This window comes from Mixophyes fleayi, chromosome 1 (genome assembly GCF_038048845.1).
Source record: "Mixophyes fleayi isolate aMixFle1 chromosome 1, aMixFle1.hap1, whole genome shotgun sequence".
Lineage (NCBI taxonomy): Eukaryota > Metazoa > Chordata > Amphibia > Anura > Limnodynastidae > Mixophyes > Mixophyes fleayi.
In genome coordinates this window covers 363986430-364004614 of record NC_134402.1, presented here as the reverse complement: position 1 = coordinate 364004614, position 18185 = coordinate 363986430, and the positions used below count along the sequence as shown (strand labels likewise).

The following is an 18185-nucleotide window of genomic DNA, read 5'->3' as shown; positions in this document are numbered from 1 at the left end:
TAAACATCACATAATTTCACCTCTGGTAAACCCACAACATATTTTAGACCTTCATTACAGCAGGTTATATTATGATTGTCCACCATAGAAAACGTATTAAATAATTTTAAAAATGATTTGTTTTTTATGTTTTTGAAAACAGTACAGTGTTATGGGGGGGGAGGGGGGGTGATGAGTGTTTTTTTGATTGTTTAATTTTAGAACAGATTTGCAATATCAAGGATAACTGTACTTTATCACTTTGGATGTGTGCAGGATGATGTAGGAAGAGGCACAGCTGATTTAGACAATATTTCTTTCCAAAACCTATTCTGTAGCGCTATAAATGGAGTGCGGGTTGGATAGGTTTGAGATGTCTCGGGTTACAGCTTCTTAAGATGCCGACATACATGCAATGATTTTATGTTTTAATCTAGCTAATTTTAACCTTTTCAATTAACAATTTGCAAATATATATTTTAAAAGAAATCAAAACCTGGTGTACTTTAATTTGGATATACTAAGTATACATATTGCTTAAATATGATTGTAAAATCTACACACGCAGCAAACATTGTAAAATCACATCTAGTATGTTGGCTCCACCGATGAAAACTGTTACACGTGTGTGGATATTTAGTCATGGCAACTTATAAAATTCAAATATCCATTTAAAATACATATTTTATCTACACATTATTATAAAGCCTATTGCAAGCAATGTGACATTACAAAAAGGCAAGACTCATATTTCTTCAGAACAAGCTGTATTTACATATCACTTAAAAAGAATCCATGGCATACATACTACCTACCACCAGCTTGAGAAGACCTAACTTTCCTGACCAAGGGAGGAGATTTCTCTCATATGGTAGCCAACAGCTATACTGGAGATTTGCTTGTTGATTAGGTATAATGTGCAAAACTAAATGTAAACTGGAATGGGTGCTTATTTGTTTTTCATTAAACCCTGTGACATAACCTAGTGGGACTGTAATGTGCAACGCATCAGGTATAAGCTTTATAATTTTATAACTGGACAATACAAGCTATAATCTTGTAGCTTGTATGGTAGGGGGAGGTAGCGTTAGGGTAGTGAGTGTTAAGATTCTTTATGCATAACTGCTACACAGTAGGGGGAATGTTCTAACTGGATAGTGTCTTTAATATGTGCAGTTACATCTTTTAAGTGATATTTTTGGGTAAGTGACGGATAAGAAGCATTCTGGTAGCTTTATAGTAAGGTTATTCTCTTGCCTAACCAAGACAGGTTAACATACTGTGGAATATCCCACTGTCAGTAGTATTTTGTGGCTTGGCTTGATCTGCTGAAATTATCTATTATGAGATACTTTCATATTTTTTCATTGAGCGAGATGTGGTTAGAGATAGATAGAGAGAGATTATATACATACATACTATCTCTATCTCTGTGTGTGTAAGGTTGATTTAGATAGAAAAGCCAAGTATACCTTTTTGGCAACTTTCTTTCTGCTTGTGAGATTGAATGTGTATTACATGTGCATGCTGTTGTAAATGAAGAAGAGAAACACTGCACTAGAGAGAATGAAATCCAGACACCTGTCTTGCCTGCTGCATTGGTGTTATGTGATGCATGTCTCTGCAGCTTTCACTCCCAGAAATTTAAGCAAGAAGAGCACCCTTCTCCTATATGATAAATTATGGTTGTGAAACGAATGCTCCACTCAGCAAAACTTGCCCACCCTATTATCCTGCTATCATAGGTGTCTTATGCACACGATGTTCAGAAATGGAGCAATCGGGCTCAGGCTGTTGTCATGGATACACTGAACCTGTCTCCCCACTCAGCTGTCAAACAGCTCTTAGGCTTTACCATTCATCTGCAGTTTTAAGGGGGTGATTTTTGCTGTTGAGTTTATGTTTTTATCTTTATCATTGTAATATTTAAGTGTTTTGAATTAACATTTTATGATTAAGCACTTCAATTTTGCATTTAATTACTAACAAATACAAAGTCCCTATATTAATCACATATACCCTTGGTTGCATATATAATCAATATTCCAGCAGCCTTGTTAGCCTTTATGGTGACAAATGTTACGGAAACCGTGACTTTATTTATGACCGTAGACTGTCTTGGTGATATAGCAATGGAATCACAACTACAGCAATCAGTGGTCTGTGCCACATCCCCATTGTTGACACTGGAAGATAGAGTATGTGTACATCCATTGCTGATATCTCTTACCAGCAATTGATGCTGCTATAGCTTGCTATATATGTAGCAAATCTCACAGGAGAAAGTAACAATCCATATTGTGTGTACTTTGAATTATTAGGGGGGTATTCAATTGTTAGCGAGTTCCGCTAAATACTCGCGCTCTAAAAATATTACCGTTAATACGGTAATATCTCGCTGAAATCCAGCGAGTAAATTACCGCATTAACGGTATTTACGCGCATATCACCGTATTACTGGTAATATTTTTAGAGCGTGAGTATTTAGCGGAACTCGCTAACAATTGAATACCCCCCTTAGTGTTAATTATTAGAGGTAAACCTCTGTTTTGTATGTGAAATCTTCACTCCGTTTTACGTAAACGCTGTAAACTGTGGTAAATGGCTGGATACATAGTTTTTATAGTTTTTTTTAAGGAACTTTGTTTTTAAGCAATTAAAAACTTTTTTTTAAAAAAATCGGGATTGCTTTGCTCAAATAAGCAAGCCTTGGTCAATTCAAACAGGCATTCTGCCATGTTTTATGATTTCCCCCACTAGAACCAGTAATCTATTTGCCCCAGGATACAATGCCAGTGCACTCATGGTAATTAATGTATGCAGACACATTATGTTCTAAGTCCATAATAATGTATGCATTTGTGGTTTACTAAATCATTTTGTGCACAGAATGGGTTTTTTTCTCTCCCAGGAATGATCTCTGTGAGCTTTCAGTTTCGTTTTATCCCAATACAGAGGACACAGAACATGAATGGGTCATAGTCGCCCATGTGCGCTTGCCTTTTACTTTTGTTTTGGGTTTTGTTTTTTTCCCCCACACGTTTGACCTATGCAGTTGCATGATACTGGTAACTGAGGTTACTTTAAGTAATGCGGTGCAAATAATAGATGCTTGCTCTCTCTAACAAAACTTATTTCTGAGGCTTTTGTAAGTAAATGACAAAAATACAAACTATAGGCAACGTAACCTAGGAATACATAAAGCCAGATTGGCAATTAGTAAATGTCATTAGTGCTGGTTAGAACAATTAGTAAAATAACACAATAACTAAACTCTTGTTTGTTACTGCTCAGTTGTTCATAGTTTAAAGTACACTTGTCCACATAGTGGCAGCTATTTAGTGGGCTTTATCCATGTTCATGACAATCCACTGGGACCAGTGACATGACTGAAGCACTCCATGGTCAAATATTCAGGTGTTACTAGTGAACAGATCTGTATGTATTCTTCTGCATATTATTTCATACAGCTACTAATTTCACTGTGTGCATGTGGGAGGTGTACTTTAATAATCTTTCAGCTATCCTTTCCCTATCTTAAACACAAACAACCAAAAGCTCTGTGCCATAGCCAAATCGGAGAAAAGTTCTACATGCAAAGTTTACATGCAAATCAAGCTGCAAGTTTCCAGCGGGTTTGCAAAGTGGAGATGTTGCCTATAGAAACCATACAGATTCTAGTTATAATTTTGTAGAATGTACTAAATAAATGATAACTAGAATCTGCTTGGTTGCTATAGGCAACATCTCCACTTTGCAAACCCGCCAGAAACTTGCAGCTTGGTGCTTTAACTCCATGAACTCTATGATCTGATGTTAAATTCATGTGTGAATTTTGTTATGTAACAATGTGCCCACTTTGGGGGTGATATTTATTATGTTGAGCCTTCAGGTTGCATTTCATGAATGTTTTTTGGGGATTTTTTTTGTCTGTGATCGTGTATAAAACATTCAATATCTAACATAGTCCATCACAATGTGCTTATATAGTGAACATGAGACATTTAAGCAGTGGGAATCTAGTCATTTGTATTTTTTTTTTTTTCCTCTTCATAGGCAAAGGTGGCTGCAGCGGATGAAAGGAGATTTCAGCAACAGATCATAGCCCAACAAAAGAAAGACTTAACATCCTTCTTAGAAAGTCAGAAAAAGCAGTACAAGATTTGCAAGGAAAAGATTAAAGAGGCATGTGCAGCACTAAATTTGGCTCTGGGAAGCTTCACCAGGATGTATAAAAAAAGAATTCTTGGTTTAAATCTTCAGAAGACGGATGGTGCCATATTTAAGGCACCTTATTTTTGAGCAGTTCTAACTCCTTAGGCCGCTGCTGTTTGAGCTTACTGTGCCCTCGCTGGGATGAAGGTCTCCTCTTACGGGCTTATTCTTCCTGTGTAAAGTGCTGCAACTCCAAAATCTCATTTGACATTAACATTTCACAAGATAAGAATGTTGAGGCCCATCAGAGATTAGATATAACCACTGAATACAGTGTCTCCAACTTTCTTGGAGATACTGTATGAATCCTCCAATTGGTTTAGGCAGTTGGTGCGCCCCCTACTTGAGTCAGTCACCTTGCATAGCGAATCAGAAAACCAGAACATGCTGCAGTAATGATGCAAGAACATGTTGATTCTGCTGACCAAAGTTTTAAAAACTGTACACTAATATTAGACCATGCATGGTATTTCTGTTATGTTATTTTGCTTATCAGAAATCTTTGCATCTAAATCCTTCAAATATGAGCTTTTGTTCTTAAAAACATTCAGAATATTTTACTTGAAAGGAAGCTGTATTGATGTGCATGACACCACAGGTAAATACTGGACCGGAATCTTATTCTAAGAATATATGTATAATAATCATAGATTCATTCAGTCATTTCTACATTGCTAGAAACAAACATTACTGCACCCATTACCCACCCACAGTGGAGGCCTCCTTTTTGTGGACTGAACCAAGGCATTTGAGGCATTTAATGGACAGGCTGTATTCTCATCACAAGATGGCTATCTATACCATGTGGACCTTTATGAGTACATTCCCCCACACCACTCTGTAACCAAAAAATTGCACCATATTTAACGTTTTTCTTTCCTCCGTATATTTCTTTTTTTATTTTATCTTGTATTAGGCCGGCCTATGTTACTGACTGATTGATTGTTTTCTGCATCCAGGAGATGAATGAGGACCACAGTACGCCCAAGAAAGAAAAACAGGAACGCATATCAAAGCATAAAGAGAACCTCCAGCACACTCAGGCTGAGGAGGAAGCTCAACTCCTTAGCCAACAGAGACTGTACTATGAGAAAAACTGCCGACTCTTCAAGAGGAAGATAATGATTAAAAGGCATGAAGTTGAGCAGCAGCACATACGTGAGGTACAATTCTGCATACATCGTTTTACTATATTGCTGCGCCTTTCTTTGTAGTATCAGTGATACCGATTGATGTGTTATGTGCTTCTTTGTTAGCTCATGTAAGTTACTTTGTATGCCATTTATATGAATGAGATAAAGTTTGAACTCCCTATAGTACGTAAATCATTTGGCTTGATTAAATTGTCTTATAGACCTATAGTTTAGTGTTTTTTGTTTTTGTTTTTTTTGTTCTCACCTATAAAAGCAGAACAAATGATAGGTATTTTCAATGTATTTTTTTTTTCTTTCACCCCTGGCTAATTGACAGCAGACCTATAAAGATGCATGAAAACAAAGCAGATAAACCAGTGTGCTATGGGATGTTAGATTAAGTGGCCAAGAACAGGCTTAGTCATTAATGGCCTAGAAAAGGAACACGCAGTTAGGTCGAAAGTTTTTATAGTGTGTACCTAGCCTGTTTGATTGGAACTTCAGTTGTTTGTAAAATAGTAATAACAGTCTGCCAATTCATGTGTACACACTATATACAATTTACCTTCAGATCTGTGCACTTTATCTGGTCCAAGAGCAGTGTAGTCAGTCATTCCTATTGCACTGATTTACACACAAAATAAATTTTGACTTTTCCACAATGTCATTACAAATTTCATTCGCTTCTGTGACCCTGAAACAAAATATTTAGATTTCGAACAAACAGGTGAATTAATCAACCTACAGCATTCTCTACATTTAACACGACAGACAGGTTCCTACTCTTTCTCTCTTGGCCGACAGTTGTGTGAGGGCATGCACACTGCAGGATCGGAAGGCGGTTGGTATGAGATTTTTTAGTTCTACTGATCAGTCACATCATGTAAGTATACACATTAATGCGATATCTGGCTGAATGGTTGTTTATCGGGTGATTGGCCCGATAATTGGCTGAAAACACTGTAGTGTGTACCCAGCCTTAATATTCTAGAAAGATGTGATGGAACAATATAAATGACACACCTTAAAGATCTGGTTAGCTTTCAAGGTTAAAAGCCTATTAACTTATACATAAAGGATTAGTGTACCTATTTGGGTCACAGCTGCTTTCCAATAATGGTGGTTCCTTCTATTTCGAGAATGTGGTGAACAACGTTTTCAATTTATAGAATGTATTGCCTTGTTCGTTTTGCGTATGACAATAGTTTCTGTCCGCAGGAGCTCAATAAAAAGCGAACCCAGAAAGAAATGGAGCATGCCATGTTAATTCGGCACGACGAGTCCACTCGGGAGCTGGAGTACCGGCAGCTGCACATGTTGCAGAAGCTTCGGATGGACCTTATACGTCTGCAGCATCAGACTGAACTGGAAAACCAGTTAGAATACAACAAGCGCAGGGAAAGGGAGTTGCACCGGAAACATGTGATGGAACTCCGGCAGCAACCCAAGAATCTCAAGGTATGTTCCTTGCCTAAACAGAATGAAGGATTTCTATAATGTTAATTTAAGTTTAATTTTTTTTTTTTGTTTTTGTTTTTAATTTGGTAAACATTTTAATATAATTATGCTATGTTACTTCCTAAAAGTTTAATAATACAATACATTGTTATTTGAGTTCCTTGGATCTCAGAAACCCTGGTACAAAATGTAGCTCCCTTTCACCACTCTCCATTGCTTACTTCTGACTTTATTATGTCTCTACCATCATCTCCCCTTACCCAGCTGCTAGAATGATGAAATGTCATCAATAAAACCCAATGAATCCATGACAAGATTGGGAAGAAGAGACTGTATTACCATTCAATAATGGTTGAACAATGTAAATGAGAACATATTTGAGAAGCTGTGTGAAGTTATATATAGAATCAAAATGAGATATTAATGTATGGTTAAGTGGCACGTGTGCCTATAAATAGTATGTTGTAAACGTCACTTCTACAGGATTTTGGTTTCTTTCCTTTATTTATTTTTTTTCTCTTAAATTGTGTACATTTTATGCAGTTCTGTACACATAGAATTTGCCAGGGTTTCTCTGACCAGTTGAGCTTACAATCTTTGGCACTATGCGACGCAAGAAGAAACTGATTTGATCAGGAGATCAAACCAGCATGTCTGTCACTCTGCACCCGTAAAATTATTTTTATTGTATTTTCTTTTTATAAACTCTATTTGTTACAAGAGGAAACAGCATAGAAAAGAGCAAACAACAAGTAAAAACCAACTGTGTTAAGACAACAAGATGTCTCCTCTTATTTTAAAGTTTTATAGTAGAAGAAAGGGGTAGGAAAGAGACAGGAAACAAAACGGGTTATGGGGGGGAGGGTTGGGAAGGACAGGCACGTATATCACCATACCTATTACAAAGGAGGTTATAAGCAACATATCTACAGAATAACGACCTATAAAATAAAAAGTAGACAGCAAGATATATGGATCTCTTACCCATGGCGCACGACGACCAACCTGGAGGATCCGGAGACGGCCCAGAGTTTATGTACCATTAGAGGACAAGAGGACCAAAGGGGGTAAACAGCTACGGCTTTGCTGGAGATACCACGGGGCCCAAACCTTGTCAAAGTTGTAGGATTTATCGGGAAGGTAGCATGTAATACTCTCCATGCTTGCGATATGCCAGATGTAGTTCCGTAAGGACTGCAAAGAGGGAGGGTTAGGATCTTTCCAGTGTTTAGCTATTAGGGATTTGGCATCAGCTAGTATGTGGGATATCCGCTTGTTGGAAGGGGCGGTCTCATTGTATTTTCTTTTTAACCCGCTTCCTTGCGCATTTTGCTGAATCACAGGGTTTCAGTATTTACAGTTAGCTGTGATCTGTGCTGGTCAGCCTTCTTGGGGAACTCTGAGTGCCAGTGGCGGAAGGAACCTGACGTCTGGGAATGATAGCCGGCTTCTGATTGGAAAAGCAAAGCAGGCACCCAATCAGGAGCTGTTAATACATATCTAGCCATATCTACCATATGTCAGATTTTCCCACACTGAGGATATTTAAGCTAACCAGTTCCTAACTGTAAATATTGGGACTCCCACCAAAGTACTAATGTGGAGAAAAATAAGAAAACCTGTTTAAAAATACAGCAGAAATGTGGAAAATGCTTTTTCATTTTTGAACTGGAATCCTCCTTTGTGTCGTGACATGGGTAGTATCAGTTATTCAGTGAATGCTAGTCAAGAAATATAAATGAGAACTCCATTATTTGGGACATTTCACTTTTAATACTATGTAGCTCTTTAGGGTGTTGATTGGAGTTTGAATCATTTAATCTAAATCCATAGGTAATGGAAATGCAGATAAAGAAACAGTTTCAGGACACATGCAAAGTGCAGACCAAGCAGTACAAGGCCCTGAAGAATCACCAGCTGGAGGTATCCCCAAAGTGTGAGCACAAGACAATACTCAAGTCCCTGAAGGATGAGCAGACACGCAAATTGGCTATCCTTGCTGAGCAGTATGAGCAAAGCATCAACGAGATGATGGCCAACCAGGCGGTAAGAAGTATAAAATTGTCCCCATCTAATATGATGCCATGAGATAGTGTCTTGGAACACACAAAAACTCCACTTGTGTAAAGAGATGAGCATTTGACATGTCTGATCAGTATAACACAAAGGCAGTGTTTTTAGTGATTAATTGTGTCCATCCCCTTTGTGGCTAGTCATTTTCTATCCATAGCTTTTTCAGGAAAATATCTACTTCACAAGTGCTACTGATTTTTTTTTTTTATAATTTATTGCTCTACCATCTATCTTTTTGAAAAAATTTACATTGTGATCAAAATTTGGCAAACTCCTTTCTGACAAATCAGAAAGAAAGGAATTTATAACTACACCCACTCTTAACATATTTAACAAGTCTCCCTTTGAATGGTATTGTTTGTAGTCTGCATATTTCACACAAGATATTCTTTCTCAAGGTCTTTCTGTAATGTCCTTAAGTTGGAAAAGACACTAAATGAATTACCTGTATATGAGTAGGATGTGACTATACAAGCCAAGGTTGTAAGTTTTCCAGTTGTAGCCAGATCTGCAAGAGATGTGTAAGAGCATTCTTACATCTGATGTCATTGTTCTTCCCTGACATCAAAATCAAAATTGGCCTATATCTACCCCAAGTAAAGTGTTTCATGCAATCTAACTATCGTCCTGTATCAGGACTGCGTCATGCTTCAACATTAGAGAAACTTCCAATTTGGATATATATATAGATATAGATATATAGATATATAAATTTTGGCATACATCCTTTCTCTAGTTGTTATGAGAAGGCCTTGTTACACTGGCAGACTGGCTGCACAGTTTGTGTAGGACTAAAATTAACTTGCAGTATTCCAGCAATGGTCCATTCAGCACCTACATTTTCCTGTGCGTTATTGGTCATGGCCCATTTCCTGGACAAAACAGGAGCCACAGCAGCAAGTTTGGCAGCTTTTTTTCTGTGACAAATGTATTATTTTAGTGATTGCGTTATTGCACCCCTTAGGATGGACGGGACAACTGGGCTTCTTATTCTTCACCATGGATGTCTCTGAAGCCGTGTCCTTCTCTGTTTAGTTTAGCGTCTAGTTTGAGGAGCACAGTAGTGTCTGCTCCCTTCCTACAGAAATGTATTTTATTTGTTATTGTTGATGGCGTGTACCAATTACTTGCCTTGAAGTCTTTGGCTGAAAAACCATGAACATGCCTGGATAGCTTCATCTGCAGTGGATGCTCTCTATTGCAGAACAAGATGCAAGATGATAACCCCTCTATTAGAATGTACCTTCATTTCTGCTTTTGTTAGCGTTTGCTAACCAAAATCCTACACAGTGGTGGTCTCCTATGATACATATTAAACACTACCCTTTCTGATGTAGGAAAGCAGCATTACACTGAGGGGCCATACAGTACTGTGTTGTTGAGTGTAGAGAAGTACAAGTATATAAAGTGTGTGCTGATGAAACAAGGGTAGGTTATACTGTAGGAATTAATACTGTTGAGCTATTTGAAACGTGGCCCCAATCTCTTAACATTTCTTCATTTTCTCTTTACCTACTACACATCAACTTTTGGACCTTCCCTGTGCCGTTTTTCTTTCCAATTTTCACCTGGCTGGGGTAACAGCTGCGGTTGGATGAGGCTCAAGAAGCAGAGTGCCAGGCTCTTAGGCAACAGCTTCAACAGGAGATGGAGCTGCTCAACGCCTACCAGAGCAAGATCAAGATGCAGACAGAGGCACAGCATGAGCGTGAGCTGCAGAAGTTGGAGCAGAGGGTGTCCCTTCGCAGAGCACACCTGGAACAGAAGGTACAAATACTTGGTCTAGGTGAATGTGTTTTTACAAGATGTCCCTCACAGGTGATAGGTCATTCAGTTCTGCCCAAACAAAGGGCTTAGAGTTCCTCAATGTTTTAAGCATTCGTGTTAAAAACGAAGTTTTAGGGGGGTATCCAATTGTCCGCGGGTTCGAGCGCGGTAAAACTATCACCGTTAATACGGTAATCTCGCTGGATTTCAGCTCAGGGAGCTGCGAGCTGAAATCCAGCAAGTAAATTACCGTATTAACGGTTTTTCCGTGCGGACCGCGGACAATTGAATATGCCCCTTAGAGTGAAATCAGCCTATTGCATTGTGCGAGTGTTAAATTACAAAAGAGCTATTAGGTTATTTGGTGCAATGTGCTACCATTTTTATTTCATTCATCTCTCCCCAAAATTGTTGCTGGAGGTCTTTGCACTATATATTACTTTAAATCTCTTCTTTGAATATCTGATGTTTATTGAGCTATTGTGCACTTTGTAGTACTTTTTTTTTTTTTTTTTACATGCTCAGTTTGGTGCTGTCATGTGAAAAGCAGACACTTGTAACTGCTACGTTTTAGAGAACAGTAAATGTATTATCCTCTAGCATTCCCACTATGTTGAAAAGACAACGTAATATGCAATAGTATGCTCATATTTTATATACACTAGGTAATACTAAAGCCGGTTGTCCTTGTTCTTATAAGAATCTTTGATCACTGTTGTAAATATGCCCTCCTTGTACTCAATATAATATAATATATAGCACATCTGGCGTCCTGAACTTTAATAAGTATATAGGACACGCTTCCCTAAGAAACTAATTATCTCCATCATAACAGGAATTATAACTTTGTCTGCTATCTGGTGGACACTGGCAGTTGCATCATGGGTAAAGAGCTTGTTTTACTTAGTGCATATGTTACCTTAATTTTTTTGTGATGTCCACAGCGTTTCTATGGTGCCAGTGTAAAAACTTATTGTAATATTACAATTAATACAAATGCACTTATGCTCCTGATTTACCAAGATTTATTTAATAGCAAGTGCTGGAAAGTCAAAAGTTCAGTACCCAGAAATAACGGTTAGTTTATGCAATAGAACAACATGTAGTGTAAATAAACCAACCTTAATAAGGGAAGAATAAATATTGAGTATAAAGACGCGTAAATCTCCTCTTCACCAATGACCTAGTGCTGGAAACTCCTAGCAACAGGTGATGTCACCACAAGTCTGCTCTGACTGGCTGAAGTCATTTTGCTGTTGCTGGAGGCCACAATTCCCAGCTATGCCTAACAATGTGCTCCTGTTCATTCTAGCCCTTGACTTTGCCTGGTATAATGATTGCCATCCTTGTCTATGAACCCCTAAAATATGTGGGTGAAAAAAATACAGCACTATAGTTACATAAGCATTAAATAACACAAAGGTGCAACTTTTGGAAATGTTGCATGGTATTCAGCAACCTAGATAAACAGACATGCAAGTATTTGGCATTCTATAGACTCCACAGCATGTTGTGTGTTTCAGCTATTTTAGAGAAAATGCGTCATTGCTTCAATTCAGTAAGGTGATTTGCTTATCTTTTTTAGATTGAAGAAGAGTTGGCTGCCCTTCAGAAGGAGCGCAGCGAGAGGATCAAGCATCTATTTGAACGCCAGGAAAGAGAAATTGAAACCTTTGATATGGAAAGTTTACGGATGGGCTTTGGAAATCTGGTGACGTTAGAATATCCCAAGGAGGACTATAGATGAGAGAGGCCAGTTTTTGCCATTTAAATAAAAGAACAATAATAATATTAACAATGACAGCAAGGAGAACCTGCAAAACGTACATTCCCCATTTTAACGGGCGTGCTCTCTCTCTCTCGTCTCTCCCTCTTTCTCTCTTTCTCTCTCTCTCTATCTCTTATCTATCTCTGACGTCCGTTGGACACTAGTGCCTGTAATTCTTTTTACTCACCAGGGTGCCTCTGGGCAAATCTGAGCACGGAGCAAGCTCCCTGGCATACCTCTCAAGTGTCCCTGATTGTCAGTCAAATTTTCAATCCATCAGAACATTGGTGCTTGTTATACAAACCGAAGATTCAAACAGCGGGAAGAAGTCTTGAAGTAACAGTTGTGTTTTGTGTCGAAACTCTTCCTTTATTCATAACCCCTTTTGTGGAAAGAGATAACTTGATTATTCAAAGTTTTGTCCATGATGTTCCTTGGGGAAGATGGTGAGAGGTATGTGCTTTTATCTCTATGTGAGAAATGAGAGGTATGTATCTTCTATGCCTCTGTGGGAGGGCTTGTGAGAGTTGTGTCTATTGGCCTGTCTTTGGAAGAAGGTGAGAAGTGTGTATCCCTGGTGTCTCTGAGTACTTTGCGGGGTGAAAGCTATGTGTTCACAATTCCTCTGCCGGGACTAAACGATGTGCGTCCTGCAGCATGGTGAAAAATCAGTCCTTTATTACTTTGTGGAAGATGGCTGCCCACAATTTTAGTCGGTTTCATAACCCATGATGCACAACAGTCGTCAAAGTCTGTGATTAACCCCTTCAGCCCTGAGCCAGTTTAGTGACTGTGTTTTTAAATAAGATCTGGTGATGACTTTTCCCTTGTATAAGAGTGGGGTCATTCTTGGCACTTTCAGAAGTTTGGTTACCTGTGAACTTACCACCTCTGTTGTACTGGGTCAGTCTCCAGTGATGGCGAACCGTCCAATCTTCTAAAGTGCCTTACACTTACAACTAAAACTCAGGGATGAAGAGCTTAATTTATTGATGTTCAATAACACATCTTGAGAGACTAGAGAGAAAAGAGGAGATAAACTACAAACCAACACAAATGTGAATATCTGTTGGTTACTACAAACATTTTATTCTGTTTAAAAGTACAAGCAAAAAATATATATATACAATTTAATACATAAGAGAGAGAGAAGCATAAAACTGCAGCCTTAAGGTTACTGCTGCTGCGTTAAACGTTGTTTTTTTGGTATTTGTTCGTCAGGAATAAAAAAAGAAGAGATTTTATTAAACTATTGAGGTTTGATACATTTTACAGAAACCAATCATGTTGTATATATATATAGACATATTGTTGGGGAGGGGGGAGAAGCAGAACTTTGGGAGGGGGGGTTGTTTGGGCAGATGGGGAGGGTAGAATGTCTTGTGAAATTTTATTTTTTGTTTGGGTTTTTTTCTGTTTTTTGTTTCTTTTTTACTTTTTTTTTGTTTTTTTTTTCTTTTTCTTTTTTTGTTTTTGAAGACTTAAGCTGGCAGGAGCAGAAATTGTCTTTGAATTTTCATTGCACTTTTGGCTCTAAATCAGTGGTACTTTCTACACCAGTCCTGGTTTTCTTATATGTATATACCACATGTATTCTTTACTGACATAAGGCAGCTGGAAAATTTAAGACCAAAAGACACTATTTACTCAATGATTTTGGCACTGTACAGTGCCAAAGGATAACTAAACTTTTGCAATATATTGCTGATGTATACCAGGATATAAAAAGAAAAAATATGTTTATTTACACTGTGTACATGGTAATACAGCAGTTTTGAGATTTGTAAGATCTGCGATTGTATTTTTCAGCTCTCTTGTCCAATACCTGTAACAGGTTGTGCATTTGGACTGTTCTTGCCTGAGCACATGGGAGTGATTCCCTGTACACAGGCATGGACATGCCATCTATAAACTGCACTTGAAAGGTGTATTTGAAGAGAAGGTAAAGAATGATTTCTTCCTTAGTGTTGATTTAAAATCGTGAATCTTAATTTTCAAATATTACAAATTGTGACTTAAGTATGCCTCTGCGGTTAAACTTTGTATATCCCCCATTCCGACCTCCATTTCTGCTGGATTCTGAGCTTGGAAGAAAGTACTGTATCTACTTGAGAGCAAATTGCTTGTTCAATACTAGTTGTTGTCCACCAACATATTCATTAACTAGCAATCATCTTTGAAGCCTATGAGGGCAAGAGATGGAGAGGTTCAGGGTTATTTTTTGTTTTTGTGTTTTGTTTTGTTTTGTTTTTATTTTTTATTTTTGTTGTTTTATTCCCAAACTTGGAAGGGTAACATTAAAACTTAATAGGCGATGGCTGTGATGTACTGAGTCAGTGTTTCCTCAAAGATAAAAATTCAAGACATTTATTAAAAGTCCTATAAAGAAATATGAAAAAAAAAAATGAAAACATCTTTTAGAGAGAGAATATTTTTGAAGCTGAAAAGTCTGTATAAAATTGATGTTAGACAAGTAATGTATTGTATATGTTCAAGAATATTGTAAAAAAAAAAAACACACAAAAAAAACAAAAACAAACGTTGCGGAGTATTTTTTGGCAAAAAAATGATTTAGAGACTTTTTATTTTTAAGATTTGAAGCTGAAAAATATCTATACAAAAGCTCAATGAATAAACGTTGTTACGTTTAAACAGGGTTTTTTTCTGTAGATAACTTTAAGAATGCTGTCCAAAGTAGCATTTTCTGGGCGGAGCAACCCGACTTTAGCTTTGCTCTATTTGGATTTTAAGGTCTTTCATAGCCCACATTTTTAATTATTCTTTATGTCTGCTCTGGCTTAGTACATCCTGGTCCTCATTTATTAGAAGGGGAATGGTCCTCTGAAAAATAAGACATTTTGGTACATTTGATTCATTTAATTATACACAGAATTGTCTGTGTTCTTCCTGGATACATGTAGCCGTATGTTCACGTGCAGACACATTGTTCCTTTCACACAAAAAACGGAAAAAGTGTACAAATGTAAAACTCCTTCGATTTTGATTTTTATTTTGTGACTAATGACTTCATGGTAAATGCATTGAGTTCATAAAATGAATCTATTATCAGAATATTTTATATGGAAATATGTCCATTATATTGATGATGATTATTGGACACCAAAGCCAGTATCTGAAAAAACAAAAACAAATGATCAGATTGTTTTCATCATTTAAGTGCATCATTGTAATGATGAGGAACCTGAATTTAAGGTAAAGCATATACAATATTTTGCAGTATTTAGTTTCTGGGAATTGGCACAATAATACTAAATAAACCTGAAAATTGATACAGATTGATTTATTATTTGTGCTATGTGAAATATTTGCCGAAACACCGGGACGTTCTGGACCACCATAAAAAAGAAACCTCGTGGTGGTTTGTGTATGATAAGGTTTTGTCATCACCTGGGAAATGTTAGTGCAATATTTATACAGATCTTCTAAAAGCTGGAAAAGAAATGTAAAAACCAGGACTGGGTACATTAATCTGTGTAATGGAGTGAATGACCCTTTTTTTTCAGTGCGTGCTTTCATGCACCTATAATATAATATCCCTCTGCAACTTTACCTACGCTGTGCCTATTAGGGTCCCACTCTCTTTAGAACAAAACAAATCCCTTTTGTGGCTGCAGGCTTTTCACCTTATCCCATGCAGCTCTTAATTGTTAATTACGTTCTATGAATAATGGTACTATAATTTTTGTTGCTGCTATTGGGACAGTTGACATGTTTTCTCTATAGCAAACACAAAGTAAAATATTGTTGTATAAATCTGTTCTGAAGTAAAGGTGCTAACATTGTATGGAGTTGGCTGGAAGGATGATTGTTTCTGCTTTTCTGAGACCCTTTGAAGATAAAACTAAGCAGCATACTGATGGCACTGGTTAAACCACTGATCTCTAATTCTGTTACATTACTACTGAATTTCTGGCACCCGCAGTTACATGCAATGTTCAGCACTGAAGCATACCCTTCAATGCCCATGGTCTTTCTATCCAATAGTAAAATGTTTTCTTAAGCTCTTTGAGACTCATTGGCAGTTCATTCATTCACCATAAAAAATTATAGATGTAAAGAATAGATTGCCATCTACTGATAACTATCCATTGGTCCAGAATGTACATCCCTTATTTCTCCCAGGACTTTCTTCATATCTGTTTGCTGCTTAACATGTCGCAGGAAATGCATTTGTTTTCTTGCAACCGCTACAAATCCAGTCGTGGAGGTCTATGGTTTTCCAGTAGTTAAATAGCCAAAAAATTAAGTGTGAGTGTGTTATTCATTGTTTAAAGATTCTCATTACTATGCATTGTGTTTTATGTTTAATGCTGCTCTAAGGAGTGGATGTTATGTCTCTGCCGAAAGACCCAGCTCCATGTACTACTGCTCATCTGCATAAATGAAGGAGCTTTTATTTGTGCTTGTGTTAAACAGATTCTTGCACTTACTGGAATTTGTACTGATATTCTTTGCTGTGAAGTTGTTTTGTACATAAGGAACCTTCCAAAGGTGTCTTTGTGGGGATAAAATGGGACGATCCCACATTGTTTTTGTATTTGCTGTACATGTTCTCTCATTACATGCCTCTGGAGCAGTGCAGACAGTGTAGTGTTCAGGGGTGTGATGGTGCTTATTGCCTGTATGGTCTGCAGCCTCAAAAATCTAGAAGCAAAAAAAAAAAAAACTTTCCCTTTTTATGCTTGTGGCAGAGCCCCTTTGTGTAGGCTTCTACAGCACAGCATAAGATGTTTTTTTATGAAAGTACTCTGCTTTTGAATTGGACAGAGAGTGGACTCTGAATAAGCACAGCCCATTCAAAGCAATGCTCTGCTCCACTGGTTTTGCTGCTGTAACAGTTGTTAAGCAGAGGGTGTGTGCACACAGCATCCCAGCGCCCACTGTCCCACTAGCACAAAAACCACACAGGGACTGTGGCCAAAATCATGTATTTTCTGTATAGAATGAATTTAAGGAGAGATTTTACATATTTTCTTATTGTAATTTAACAGCTGTTTCTCAAATCAGAAAACTAACCTTTATATCTCTCTCCCTATTTTTGTTTGTTTTCTTTGTAGATTTTCTTTTTATGTTTTTGGGGGTTTTTTTGGCAAAGGGAAGGAGGGTTTCTTTCCAGTTCAGTATTTAAAGATGAGGAATCTTACCACAATCAGCCCAGTCTTTTTTTAATATCATTTTTTTTTTTTTTTATCTTTTTCTTTTCTCTGCCCTGTCCCCTCCTGTCTTTTTGGTCTTTTAAATATTACATTATCCACGTTTTCAAGCTGTGTATTTTCTTACAATAAAAAGAAAACGTTTAAAAAAAAAAAAAAATCAATGAAAGAAAACAAAGGCTTTTAATTCTTTTTTGCATGCACTTTAAAAAAGAAAATGCGTTTCAGGTCCTTGGTGAGGGGGGAGCAGGTGTGACTCACTGTCGGAGATATTTTAGTATATTTGTAAATAAAAAATGTTCATCACCTGCCTGTCTCATCATTTGTGAAGAAGATTTTGTTTGCAAACCTTTACCACTTTTCTGTGCCATTCAGGGAAGTAATACATAAGGAAACAAATGAACACTCCTCTGGGTTTTCTCTTTTTTTGTGTGATAAATATTTGGACTTTGTTGTCAGTACTGTTTTTCATGTATTTCCTATAATCATTTCTATCAAGGTAAGTGTTGCACACTTTGAAAGTTTTACATTGTCGACAACATCACATAGAAGAAGAGCAATCAAACACTAAAAGTGCTACTTATGCCGAACAGAAGATTTCTTTTTTATTAGTATGTA

At 37.3% G+C, this 18185-nt stretch overlaps 1 protein-coding gene across 4 annotated transcripts in view; it reads left to right on the top strand.

Moving 5' to 3' along the window:
* TAOK3 (TAO kinase 3) overlaps positions 1 to 17727 on the top strand; it is a 134610-nt gene extending 116883 nt beyond the window's left edge. For all 4 annotated transcript variants that reach the window (XM_075178539.1, XM_075178537.1, XM_075178536.1 and 1 more), the window contains 6 exons: positions 4036 to 4164; positions 5154 to 5357; positions 6546 to 6785; positions 8619 to 8831; positions 10443 to 10625; positions 12211 to 17727. In XM_075178539.1, coding sequence (XP_075034640.1) covers positions 4036 to 4164; positions 5154 to 5357; positions 6546 to 6785; positions 8619 to 8831; positions 10443 to 10625; positions 12211 to 12372 — 1131 coding nt within the window. In that variant the 3' untranslated portion in view covers positions 12373 to 17727. The remainder of the gene's footprint in view (positions 1 to 4035; positions 4165 to 5153; positions 5358 to 6545; positions 6786 to 8618; positions 8832 to 10442; positions 10626 to 12210) is intronic.
* The last annotated feature ends 458 nt before the right edge of the window (positions 17728 to 18185 follow it).